This window comes from Lagopus leucura, unplaced genomic scaffold (assembly GCF_019238085.1).
Source record: "Lagopus leucura isolate 7727_CA_CO unplaced genomic scaffold, USGS_WTPT01 Super-Scaffold_100002, whole genome shotgun sequence".
NCBI lineage: Eukaryota > Metazoa > Chordata > Aves > Galliformes > Phasianidae > Lagopus > Lagopus leucura.
Genome location: NW_024962263.1, coordinates 89,235,381 through 89,249,543, shown reverse-complemented (window position 1 = coordinate 89,249,543; position 14,163 = coordinate 89,235,381). Strand labels below are relative to the sequence as shown.

General features: G+C 42.6%; 1 protein-coding gene across 2 annotated transcripts in view; it reads right to left on the bottom strand.

Annotated features, from left to right (window-relative positions):
* Nucleotides 1-14,163, bottom strand: part of ADGRB1 (adhesion G protein-coupled receptor B1) — a 198,265-nt gene that overhangs the window by 148,440 nt on the left and 35,662 nt on the right. Inside the window, exons 2-3 of one of the 2 annotated variants that reach the window (XM_042870068.1) lie at nt 9,758-9,938; nt 1,975-2,082 (exon numbers count right to left, since the gene is read on the bottom strand). In XM_042870068.1, the coding sequence (XP_042726002.1) occupies nt 1,975-2,082; nt 9,758-9,938 (289 nt within the window). The remainder of the gene's footprint in view (nt 1-1,974; nt 2,083-9,757; nt 9,939-14,163) is intronic. The other variant, XM_042870067.1, reaches the window with a different exon arrangement.

Below are 14,163 nucleotides of genomic sequence, written 5' to 3'. Positions count from 1 at the left end.
ATCCATGGTCCACATAGCTGGCATTCAGCTGTATTTCATATTTCATGTTTTTCCAGGTCTCACATAGATTTCAAATTGCCTGTCCCCTTCAAACTGTGTTAACTGCTAGGGAAGACTCTTGCTTTGTATTAGAATCCCCAGCTTCAGAGTCTAATCCCAATCTGGGCTGTAGTTTCAGTCGGGTCTTTACATCTCCTTCATCCTGATCACCTCAAACAACCTGACCACAGCTGATGCTCCTGGGAAAGCAGCAGGGGCACAGTGAACAATTTGCAGGACAGCCTGCAGCTTCCAGACCTGGGGTCCTCAGCACAAGAAAGACATGGAGCTGTTAGAGCAATCCAGAGAAGTGCTACGAAGATGACCAGAGGGTTGGATCGCCTCTTTTACAAAGCCAGAGTGGGGAAGCTGAGCTTGTTCAGCCTGGAGAATAGGCTCCATGAAGATTCCATCACAGCCTTGTGGTACTTAAAGGGAGCTGATAATCAGGAGAGAAACCAACTTTTTACATGAGCAGATAGTGATAGGACAAGGGACAAGGCTTTTAAACTAAAAGAAGGGAGATTTACGTTAGATGTTAGGAGGAAATTATTTATTCAAAGGATGGTGAGGCACTGGGACAGGTTGCCCAGAGAAGCTGTGGGTGCCCCATCCCTGGAGGCATTCAAGGCCAGGCTGGATGGCCTTTTGGGCAACACGATCTGGTGAGTGGCAACCCTGCCAGGTCAAGGGGCTTACAATCAGATAATCTTTAAGGCATACCTTCCAACCCAAGCCATTCTATCATTCTATGATATCCCAGCCCATGCTTATCTGAAGACAACACCACAGCTGAAAAGCAGCTTTGCTTCATCAGTGCTACATCACCTGGGAATGCCTTCCCTTCACTCTCATTTGTACCATTCATCAGGTAGCAGCAGTATCAACATCCACCTTTTCTACAGCTTTTTGACAGCAGTGAATGCTGCTGCAGGCAGAGGGAGCAAATTCAGTGCAGGGTAGCAATGAGATTCAAACCATCCTTATAACCTCACCTGCTGCCAGGTCACCTTCTGCACCACAGTGCTGCTTTCTGGCACTGCTTGCTGCTGCACAATGAGTTGGACTAGAGCACATCTGATACACACCAGAATATGACCCCTTCTCACTTATGACCAGCGTCACAGCTCTTGCTCCTCAAATCATCCCTCTGAAACCTTTCTAGAGTACGAACAGTTTGCAAGGCCAATGGGCAATGATTTTTGACCTGCAGCCAGGGTCAGCACACCTTGCATTGCCCAAGAGCCGTGATGCATTGAGCTCCTGCCATGAAAAGCAGCCGTGAAGGGACAGCTTAAAATTAGATTGGATCTGGCCTATATCCAGGTCCTCTTCATTCTCCCTTTCCCAGATCACACAATTTGATGTTATTGTATCTTATTCCTATTTGATTGCAGGTTGGAAGTTCCTACCATAGAAATTAACAGATACAAGTCCTTGCACTGCACTAACAACTTGATAACAGAGGAAAGCAATACTGCTCTCTCCCCATCAAGCCCTGCACACCTCCTTCTACAGTGAATGTGAAGGCATGACATGGACATCAGCAAAGAGGCTGTACTGCAGTAAGGTCAGCTTTGGCTTAATGAACCATGGCTGTTTAGGTAGTTCAGACAAAGCAGTGACTTAGAAGTAGGCAAGGTGATGAGAAGCAGTCTGTGAGAAGCATGGTCTGGTTAGAGATTTCGTCTAACCATTTTTGCCTTCTTTGGTTAACAGCAACAATAAAAAACCCATCAGAGCAATGGGATGGGAATGAACTGAGTGCTCAGAGTGTGACTTGCTGAGTAAGCCCACACTATCCTGGGAGGAAAAGGGTTGGTTAAGTGGGTCATTGAAACAGCAAAGCAAGTCATTGCAGGCACTCCAGCTCAGCTGGGACGTGTAGGGACAGGGCAGCTGGTCCAGAGTCTGTTGTGGTAGGTCAGAGCTTACCTATTTGAGGTGCAGGGTACCCGTAGTGCTGCAGTTCATCAGTGTCCTCTCGCTTTCTGTTATCTGTGGACCTCAGCGATTGGCTTCTGGAATTATAGCGTCCATTGGCTATGGCAAGGTAATGGGTCATGTAAATACACCTTGGTTCGCTCTGCAAGATCTTTCACTACAAAGGTTACACGTATAAACAACAGTGACCTGCAATGTTCCGCTGACACGACCACCTGCTTTCCAACCCCAGCACCCTTGGCCACCAGCAGCCCCCAGGGCTATTGCATCAAACCAGCCTTCAAGACTTGGCCTGGCTGGCAGTTTAACCCCATGTTTTATCGCAATACATGGGACCATGCGGAATATGATCCTTTATGCCTGATCTTTAATTAATTGCAATGAACTGCTAAGGTGCCTGTACTCTTCATCGCACTTGTTTAATCTTTTCAGGTGTGCTGACAATGAAACCTGACAGCCCTGACAGTGTTTTGAGATCTGTGGTGAAGATTGGCAGTATATTTTGGTGGAATACTCTGCCTTGCAAGTGATATCTACTTAGCAACACGGAGTATTCAGAAAATGCTGCATGGAGCAGGCAGGTGAGGGCAGGTGAAAAGGAAAGGAATGGCTCAAAAGTATGTCTCCTTCTTAGACTCTACCCTAACATAAACAACAAGATCTGAAGGTCTGGTATCAACAGTGTGGCTTATAGTCCAACAGAGCTAACATTGAGCATCTTGGCAACCTACGTGAAAGAGCAAAGCTACATATTGCACTGCACAAGATCAGTGAAGATCTCTGACTGAAGACCATGCTGTTGAAATCAGAAGATAACCAATACATTCTCTGTACAAACATTTCATTTCTGATGAATAGCAAGCACCTGTCTGCATTCCAAACCCACAAAGCTGTCAGCTTTGCGTTTACATCCTTTGTGGTATAGCTACAGAGAAAACTAAAATTTGACTCAGGTTTTCCTTGGTTGTGGGCATGTGGCAACCCTAATTTACACAAACACATGCCCTCCCTAGTAAATAGACAAGCAAGCAAGCAATAGCAATCGAGTCCCACCCCCCAGTACTGCTCGCTGCAAATTAGGAAAGCTCAGCTGACCCCGATGGAGTCATACAGAATAATGTAGTGCTGAGTCCAAGCAATTTGTTATCTGGCAACCGGTTTGTTTCCAAACAGCAGGTACAAAACAGAGGGCCTTTTTCTCCAAGGAGGTAAAAAACAGTCAGACACCTTTTCAAGATGTACAAACTGACAAGAAATGAAATGGTGACAAATATCATCCTGGAATCCTGGGAAAATTAATAAAGGTTAATGAAGCTCCAGTGTGGTGGCAGGAGTCTTTATTGCCATCCAAAAAGGAAAAGCGGAGTGGGGTGAGGAATGATTCTGAGTTCCTTCCAGGAGCCAGACTTCACATTCAGCAGCTTTCTTCATGGAAAACACCCATTTAGTTAGTGAAATTATGTTATTCCCCATTACCAGCAACCCAAATCCTCAAAGAAACGTAGGAATAGATCACATCAACTCCTTGAAACCTTCCCAGCACTGACTGGTTGCAGGCTATTGGCTGGAAGGGGCAAGATGGGGCAGTTACTTGCCTACTGTCAACAATGGCATTGATAAAAAGGGCCCAAATCTTATTTGTTTATATATCTAGGAAGTTTGGGAACTTTGCACAAGAGACTAGGTTTACAAAAATTCCAACTACCTTTTCAATATCCAGTGTCTGAGTCTGCTTAAATTAGTCCTGTGTTCTCTGTGATACGGGACACATCCCAAATGCTGATCCATTTGCAGCACTCTTCCACCCATGTTGACTATACTCATACTCTGTATGTTCTGATTTTACTTATTTTCATGAAAGCATCAAAACCACAAGGACCAACAAAATCTCCATCTGCAGTAAGTCTCAAAGGTTTCCCAGTGACTCATTTTGACTGGGAGGAGAAGGAAGGGATGGGCAGTGAAGGGGAGATGGGGAGTTTTGATAGATTTGTCAGCTTCTCAGAGCAAGGGAAGGGACATGACACTGAGTGTTTCAGAAGTGATCAGTGAGCATGGATAGACAGGGAGACAGAAGATGGGACAGAAGGAAGGAAAGATACAAGAGCATAGTAATAAATAAATGCAACCCGGACACCTTGGCCCTCCTCCCACCAGCTCTTTGGTCTCCACATTATTGACATCTTCTAATGATTGATCTTGGTCTCAGAGAGAAGCATGATTTCCTACAGAAATGACATGCCTGCACTGTTGCTGCTCATCCTAATCAAAAGTAATCGGGTCCAACAGCTGAACACGTCACCTTGATGGCTTGCCCCACGACTCCTCCAACAAAGATTTCGTCCAAGCCCATATCAGAGTCTCTGTTGCAGCAGGAAGGATTTCTTCCTTTCAGAAATGGTGTGACAGAGAAGCAGGCAAAGCCCTATTTAGCACAGAGCATTGCTTATATTTGACTTGAACAATTACTTCAAATATAGGTGAAAATCAGTTGTGATTCTGAAGGGAGAAGGGAGATGACAGGTCTCGTGTGCACAAAGCCATATTGGTGCAATTGACTCTTTGCTGTGGACTTTATGCACCTGAGTGGTGCATAAGGTCCACAGCATTGTGCATTTATGGGGCCATGTAATAAAGGCAGTAGGGAACTAATCAGATCTCAGCAACTTGCTTCCCACAGCAGGATCAGAGGAGAGGAGTAATGCTGGGATCAACAGAAGACATAGATATGGTTTACATGCAAACTGTATATAGGAATGGCAAACTGTGGAATTATCCAAGCCCTTGGAGAAGACTAGCAGTAGAGCTAGAGAAATAATGGCCTTGAGGCAAACAAGAAAAACTGTAATTGCAAACACTTGCAAGTACTTGAGATTTTGGAAGAACATGGATAAAATGTGGACAGAGAGGATGATCCTGAAGTGCTAGTAGCAGTGGGAAGAAGAGGCTGGTAATTAACATTGCTGATGAGAACTTGTAATGTGTAGCCTTGAAATACAGCTGAGGGGAAAAAATGGGATGCAGAGAACTCATGTCTTTGTGGGCCAAGTCTCAAACTTCCAAGTGCGTCTCACTAGAAATACTCACTCTTCTCTCGATATTCATCCCCCAAATGGGAGAGAGGAAGAAAATAGCAGCATCTTTAAAATTATTCAGGCAAGCTGGGATAGTGGGAATGAAAAGACAGATGATAGCAAAAAGTGAAAAAATGATTAAAAAAAACACATTGAAATGGGCTAAATGTATCTCAGGTACATATAGGACAAGAAGCAATTCCAGTTTGAAATGAATTCTAGCCTGACGTGGAGAACTGAGATGCTCTCACATGTGGGACATTTCAGCTCTGTGACTGCAGCAATTTTTAATGAAATTCAGGGGGAGCAGAGAATAAGACTGAGACCCAGCCTTGCCACTGTCATGTGGAACATACTGTTCTTCACATTCCTAATAGTTAAGCAGCTGAGGGACCAGATCCTGGTCTCATTTCTTGCTGGAAACCAATACAGGTCAATGGGTTTGCACTTACATCATGCTGCACCTTACGGCAGGATGCAACAGCTCCCCTCCTAGGTAAGGAGAGACATAACTGTCCAATCTGCATATTCATAAATGTCAGATGGTTTTGTGTTACTTCTGCCAGATAGGATGGCAGGATTTCAGCTGGCTCCTTGTGTGGTTTTCATTCCCCAGGAATCAGCGCAAGCCAACATTAGCTCTGATTGCTCTTCCATTTCTTCAGAGCTGCTGAATTTAAGCACCAAGGATAGGCCCATAGCATCCCTCCTCTGGTTTGAATATTGTCCTGTCTTGTTGTCCAGACTCTTCCCCTCCAGGACCTTTGTGTTCAAGGTCATCAGCAATCACAGATTTTGGCACTGAGCATAGTGTGTTGCCTCTTCCATCCAAGTGGGTGGACCCAGAAGTTCCTTTACAAGTATTTGCTATCACGCTTCAGTTGGCTTTTTCCCTCTATAAAGCAGCAGTTCCTAGTCAAATCCAAAAAGATTGAGGACATTTTATCTGTCTCAACCAAAAAGAAGGGTTCTCATCAGGTTCTCTGCTTCTAGCATGGAAAAATCAGAGTTACAAAGGACAGTGACTTTTGTGCTTCAGATTACATTTCTGGAGCTGAGCAGCTGCCACAGAAAATGGCTCTGCCCAAGACAGGATACTATTAATAACATTTCCTTTCCAATGTGGGATAAGCCCTCATAACAAATTTTCTTTAGTGCTTTACAGCTTTGAAGTTTGCCCATGGAGAAAATTTACCTAGCTCATATGCCTTTGCACTTGAGTTTTATCCCTGGGGAAATCTAGCCAGATGATGTTCATCAAGCAAGAGACTCCTTTACACAAAACAGCTGAGACTGTGGCCCGGACAAGTGGGAAAATATTAAGCCCACACAGAAGGGTGGAGACATTCAGCTCTGCCTGTGCAGTGATTTCAAATGACACTAGCATCTGCAGCCAGTGCATTCAGACTTCATCCTGGGAACCCCATAGACACACCTAAATTTGACAACCACATTCAGTCACACTTCATGGAAAGGATCAGAGCTACCATTCCCATCACTGAATGACCTGCTTGAAGATCCACCTGGGGAAGCTCATGAAGACAGAGGTTGCAGTAGGGTGATAAAAAGGGTTTGATCCTTCTAGCACATTTGCTATGGCCATTTTCTATGAAATAGAAAATAACTAATTAGTTATTATCTAGAAAATTCTAGAAAATAACTAATGAAATCCTCATAGATCATCTGCAAGCATTCATCTCAGCTGCTCCAGAGAGTCGAGTGAGAGCACTTGCTCCAGATGCCATTTCAGACTGAAGTATCCTCTGGCTACTAGTGTTGAAATACACTCGCTAATCAGCCACTAGCTTATGAGCCACTTTGAAAGAAACAAGGAAAGAGGAGCTAAAAAGAGACAGCCTTGCCCTCATTTTGAAGGTGGTGGTAATTTCTGTCTTATTCTGACATAACTTGCTTGGTCAGCAACTGACTTCACTTTTTAGTTGGTGGCATTACATTCTTTCAGCAATTTTCAGTGACCCACACAGCTATGAGAAAAATATGAAAGCACTTATCCCTGTTTTGCTTTGCTGCTTTATTGGGATTACAGATAGATCTCTGGTCAAGGAAAAGGGTATTTTTTGTTTGTTTATTTTCTACTAGAGAAGTCAGGTGTCATCCACTCTGCTATATCTGAAGAGCTAGTCAGGTGTTATCACAAGGTATTAAAATGCTGCAGAATTTAAAATGAGGAAGTACTTCTGTCCAGTTCTTTAAAAATAATATATATATATATATATATACACACTTTTTTTTTTTTTTTTTTTTTTTTTAAGGAATTAGAATATAGTTAACTGCAATATGGAATGAACATTTAGGAAGACAACAATTCAAGTGGAAGAATGAACACCCTACTCATCTCTAGGAAACATATGAGCAGAAGTCAGTATGACAGCAATGGAACATTTAAAATAGATGGATTTATAATCTACCTCTATGTCCTTCCAGAAGAGAAGGGGAAAAGTGCAAATATTTTACATTTTCATGGGCCACTTTTTATTTTTGGATTTCAAGGAATAAAAAGTGCATCTGTCTTGGGCATGGCTCCAAAGGCAACAAGGGATAGATGCATGGAACTAAGCACATAGCTAGCATAGACACGGAGAGATGCAGGTTCATCTTCAGGTAGGACAAGATGTGCATAGGGAAGTGTTCCTGAAAGAATAATTGTTCACATCTTCCTTCAAATACTTTCCAGTTTATTAGCATGAAAGCATCACAACGGGTCTCAGCAGTTTGCCTGCAAAGAGGCACTTGGGAAAATTAATCAGAATTAATTCATTTTATTTGATTTCAAAGGGGTAAATCAATTTGTGCTGCCTCATGCTGTGGATGCACACTTCTTCTAAACTAGGGCTTTCAACATAGTTTGAGATCCTTTATTCCAAAATAAGCTAAGCTGAACTAACTGCGTTTTAATTGGAGCAGGAGTTGACTGGGTGCGTAATGGGAAGGGGACAGGAAGAAAAGTAAAATAATTTATTGAATGATAGCCCCCTGGGCACAATCAGCCTTTTCTGCACTTAGGATCAGCTTTACTGAGTGCTGCGCTTTAGAAAAGTGTAAGTAAATAAATAGTGAGTAAATAGTGATTAATCTTTCAGTGCTCTGCTCTACAGATTGAGTGGAGGTGGAAGCTGCCTTCACCCCTTCCTTGCCACAGGAACCACAGGAGATCCAGCATGAAGAAGATCAAAGGTTGGGGCAGATGAAAAGAAGGCATTATGCCCCCTGCTTAGTACTAGTAAGAATGGACCTGAAAATTCTGTCCAGCCTGGGTTGTCTCAGTTCGAGAGAGATGTGAAGGAATAAAAGGAGTTCTGAGGAGAGATGTGAAGGTGATCAGGGTTGGGAATGAATGCGCTGCAAAGAGTCTGCTGGATCTGGGTCCCTCCCTCATTTATCCAGCATAGGAATGGAATTTTGAAAAGTTTTTTTACCTGTTATTCTGTGTGCTCTCATGTCTCAATAATGGCCACAGCCACACAGCCTTCTCTACCCACCCACAATGGTATTTCCACCTTCACTCCAAGCCGAAGTTCAGAAAGTGTTCGGACAATGCTCTCAGAAATATGGTTTGATTTTTGGGTAGTCTTGTGTGGAGCCAGCAAATGGACTCAGTGATCTCTGTGGATCCATTCCAATTCAGGATATTCTATGATTCTTTGTGTCTTCTCATTTAGAGCCATGTCCACCAAGACCGTTTTGGTCCTTCCTCCAGCTCCATTCAGGTGCAACCAGTTCTAGAACTGGACCCTCCATTCAGGTTTAGCTTCCAGGTCTTTGGCCATGGGTGGATGCACTCCCACCTTCACTGCTCCAAGCCACAGCTTCCTTACAACAACTCCAGAATCACCAGCAAGCACATGGGACATCAGTTAAATTTCCCTAGTATGGGTGAACCTCAGAGGAAAATTAGGAGCTGTGAGTCAAGGAGATTAAATTCTATATACTAGAAGGTTTCATTTTTAAAAATAAAAATAAAAAATCTAATTGCAACATGATTTAAATTTATGGAAATGTTAAAATATTCATGAAATCATTTTAGCCCTCATTAGAGGAATATATTTATGTCCCTCTATTTGAACTTTCTCTTTATCAGGAGACATTTCCTTGCCTTTGAAGGAAACTGAACTTTCCCCAGTTATTTGCCTAGTTGGAGGAGTTATTCAAACATTCTCTACTACAAAATTGAAACAAAAAGCAGTGAATATTTATAAGCAGCCATTGGCTAGAATTTTCTGGGCAGCAATACACCTGGCTGGGAAGGTGAACTAAACCAAAGGGAGATGGAAGAAGCAATATCAGCACCTCTCTTAGCTCTATGCTTTATCGTCTTAAGAGGTCAACTATCAAAGAGACGTCCTTAGGGCACATGTTTTGCCATCCATGGCAGGCTTTGCAGCAGCCCGTGAATACCTGGTGTAAGTCTGAATACCTGTAGATTAACCTCTACTCTGTGGGATCTGCAGACGTGTGTGTGTGGCAAGACATGTCAACATGTGTGCATGTGCACGTGTGACTGCTAGACAAGCAGGGAAGGCCAGGATAGTGCACATCTGGAGTTGCATGCTCCCCTTGAGCCATTCACAAGTTTTATCATGCCTATAGACTACCTTTCGTTAATTATGGCTACGGGATTGAGACCTTTTTGAGAAGAGTGACCCGCTCGCACACGTGCAGGGGAACATGCCTCCACTTACTATTGCACGCCTTCCTATTGCACAGACGTCCTTCCTCCAGGACTCCCTCGCAGGCCAGGCCTTCATTGGGAAGGGGCTTACAGGTACGCATGCGGGTCTGCAGGCCTCCCCCGCAGTCCTTGGTGCAGTCGCCCCAAGCCGACCACGTGTTCCAACCACCTGGGCAAAATCCAGAAAATCCCTGTCAGCTTCAGTGTCGTGGTAGACAAAGCCAGACCTACACACCCTATGATGCACCTACTTCCAAGGCCTCAAAGCAAGATGTCTTAGGATATGATAGGCAGACCACACAGAGATACAAAATACGGGAGAGGAAGGAAGAGGGATTTACTTGTCAGTGACTTCTCTTCAACTATCCTCTACTTTTAAACAGGGACTTTGGTTTTTGCCCTCCTGGATATTCTGCCCCTTTTCTAACTAGTCCAGCTCTTGCTCTTAGCTCTCCATTTTGCTGCCTTTAGGACCCTATACTCAGAAGACAGTTGAGAAAACCATTCATCCATCACATACATCATTAGTGAGGCTTCTTCAGTCTTTGTGAATTCTCCTACATTGTGCTCATTGTACAGAATAGGGTCTCATCAGACCCTTACACTTCAATTTTTTAATGAAAATTAGTTTAATTTCATCATCTAATCCAGCTTTACATAGTGCCTGGGAACATCCTTCCATTTGCTTGGGTGGACTTTGAAAAATTTCCTCCTTCCTCTTGCAGTTTTATTCCTCCTCCCAAAACAGCCACGCTCAAATTTTTGCTCTGAAGACAAAGTGAGAATAAACATATGCATCCTTCACAGTGTTGAGTGAAGTGGTATAAATATTCAGTAATGAGAATAACATGGGAAAATAGATCAGGATGGAAACACAGGTTGTAAACCTTCTGACAAGTGGCTCAGACATCCTGGAAGCAGTGGGAAGTATAGGTTGTTATTAGCACACAATAAATATTTGTTCTTCAAGGAGATGGTCTTTGCCTTGAAAGTCACTTTCTCTCTGCTGGTTCCTTTTCTAAACAGTGTGGGGAATAGGCTTGTCTCTCCGGTTCCCTAACGGGAGATAGATTGTGTTTCAGCTGTAAGAGAGGCCAATGGCATAATGGCAGGCATCCTGATGCCTTAGTTGAGCTGATCAATAGGACATCTGTAACCAGACACATTTAAAAGCTAATAAGCTCTTTGCTTGCCCTTTTAAGATATCTTTCTTTCCTTTCCCTTAAAGATTAGGAGTGGGGCTGGAGAATGGAGAGTGCAGCTGCACATAATCTTCAGCTAGTTTTTATCTTCTTGGGGTGCTTTTTGCAACAAAATGTAAGTGCTCCAGTGTGTTATTTTATTCAGTATTTGTACGCAAAACAAAAACTAGTTATCCAAACTTCTTGCTTGTCATGAAGGAATATTCAAACAAGCATGCATTTCAGGATGTAATCTGTTATGAAGGCATTTAATCCCTAAAAATATACAGAAAAACATACTGCCTAGTCTCAGTAAAGGAAAGAGGAGTATAGTGCAGACACCTGTCTTTGGCTTGTTCATAGTTTGCTTATCAGCAGTAAGGGTCGGTATAAAACAAAAAACACCGTGATTTCAAAGCTTTAACCAGAATGAGATCTCTTTATGAGGCTAGGTAACTTCCTCTCCTCATTCCTCAGTTTTCATCCCATTTGTGAGTACTAAGAGAAGCTGGAGTAGAAGTATCAGTGCACTTACTAAATCAGCACAGGCATTTACAACCAAGACTAAGGTATTCCCCACTTTATGGTGTAGTCCTTTTTTATCAGCAGGTTGTCCCATGGTCCTGACAAATGAAATACTGCATGTTATTTATCCTGTTTATTGGCTGTCAGATAAACTTTTTGAAATCTTCCTTTTTTTCCTGGGTCTAGTCATTTGTTGTTTCAAGTGATTTGTCTTTTTTAGTGGTGCTGTAAAGAAGCAGTTAAGGGCCTATTACATGAAGTTATACCCATCCCATTTCGAGGAAGAAAAAGAAGTGCTGTGTCATGAGTAAAACATTCAGCTCTTCTGTTCGCTATGTGAAAGCATCTTGAATGGAAATGGAATGGTGTGGCTGGATAATGGCAAGTGAATGAGCAACCATAGCTGTGGAATGGCTGAACTGCAGCAACAAAGTAATGAATCACTGAATCATTTAGGCTGCAAAAGGCCACTAAGATCATCCAGTAAGTCATCAAACCATTCCCACCATGCCCACTAAACCAAGTCCCTCAGTGCTTCATCTACATATTTCTTGAAAACCTCCAGGGATGATGACTCCACCCCCTCTCTGGGCAGCCTGTTCCAGTCCATTACCACTCTTCAACCTTACATTTTCCTATAAAAGAACCTTGAGATTGTTTGGAGATTCAAGCGGTGGAGCACAACTGCCTTATACCCTTGACCTTACACTCTTGATGTCTCTATTAAGGAAGTTCATCCTCTTCAATTAGTACAATTTTCAGGAGGAACACACACTGAGAAGTGAGGGAGGAAGGAGACAAATGCTCTGGGTCCTCTGCAGATGTCACAGAGGAGAAGTATGCACAGTTTTGTCCCTGCAGTAGTTGCCTACATGTTCAGTTGCTCAGTTCAAGAATGACTCACTAAGCTGCAACCAAAGGAATGTCCCTTCATGGACTTTCCTTCTCCTAAGACATATAACCTGGTTTTCACAAAACTTCCTTGTTCTAGTGCTTTTTATATATCAAGCATGAGTTTGGAGGAGACCTCACTGATGCCAAAAAGCAAGTAAGAGGTGAAACACAATACAGAATCCCAGTGAAGCTAATGGGACATTTTGCAGATAGTCCCCTTTGCCTCTGGAGTCCTGTTTCATCAGCTTTCAATGAACTGCTGCACCCTGCTGATCGATGTGGCTTGAATTGCCATCTGTCCTTAATCCAAAAATAATGAGTCTGCTGCAACTGCTTTATGAAGGATTTTGCTTTTCAAAGGCATTGACTCCTGTGAAGGTCATATACCCAACCAGTTTCTATTTAGCAAAGTTTTGCTCAGCTGCAGTCTTGCAGGCCTGTAGACCTTTCTCATTCTGCACTTCTGCTCTTTTTAGCTGGAGTAAACTGTGGCTTCCATTTCTAGTTCCAGAGTTTCCTACCACAATCAGAAGCCATAACTTCAATCCTATAGCAAGGTCTGGCTTTTATTTTTCATTTACGAGAGCAGAGCCAGCCCCTCATACGAGTTTCATGAAGCCAGCTGTTGCATATGAAGTTGAAGCTCATGAGACTGTTTCGAGTGCTCTGGAGACTGCCATTCAGGGAGGCCTTTAATCCAATTTCTAAAGAGCTTTTTGATCCTTCTCAGTCAGTTCTTATCATGATCACGTACTAAAACAAATTACTTTTCACGCTAGGCTGACCCAATGCATTCTAATTCTCCACAGTTAAATAGAGAAACTTTCAAGATGGTCAGACTCAACTTTTAAGCTCATATTTTATATTTCTTGTTCTGAATTTTAAGTGGAGATGCCAAAATAATAGGTCTTTCCTACTGCAAAATAACAGACTGCTTCACTTAGAAGCCTCATCCAAACACCCTTGATCTTTGAGAAGATTTGCATCCCAATCTAGAGTTTATCTTTGCAGCTGACAGCTGTGATGTGTCTCAGACACCAGTCAGTCAATCATGCCTTTTAATTTAACAGCAATGCCTTAAATTAGATGCCAGGGACAACGGAAAAAAAAAAAACACAACAAACAAACAAACAAACAAAAATAACTAAGGAATCAACACAAGCCAATTAATAGAGCACAGGAAAAAGGTCTTTGCTGACACACTACATCTATCTCTGATTTTTTTTTCTTCTTTAATTTAACCGCCAACATGACTCCAGCTGCAGATACTTTTGATTGGCAGCTCTCTCTTGTACTCCACAGTCCAGGACTGTGATATCTGAAAAAACATTCGGAGATTACATAAAACCATCACAGTTCTGCATGCAACATCTGGAAATACTTTTAGTGGACTTCTCATCACAGTATCCAAAGACTTGGGAATCATCACCAGTTTGTGGCTGAGTGAAAAAAAAATACAATTTCTTATGAAAATGAAGAGGAAAAGATGTTAAAAGAAGATTAAGAGTGAGATTGTTTTATATGTGAAAGTTAGGTATCTTATCTAAACTTCTTATACAATGGGGAAAGTCTATAGGGGTTTATAGCTACCTTCTCTTTTATGTCAGGAAGAAAACAAGTCCAGAAGGGACTATTCTGAAGACAGTTTTCTATTATACAAAGCAGAAATCTTTCCCTAGAGAGCCATGCTTTCGATTTGATACTTCTGTGCAAGCCAGGAAATAACACTTTCAGGAAGATGCTCCTTCTGATGCCCCACGTGATGAGGCCACATAGCAGCGCAAGTGAGTTGCTCAAGTGGTTCATTCTCTTCCCT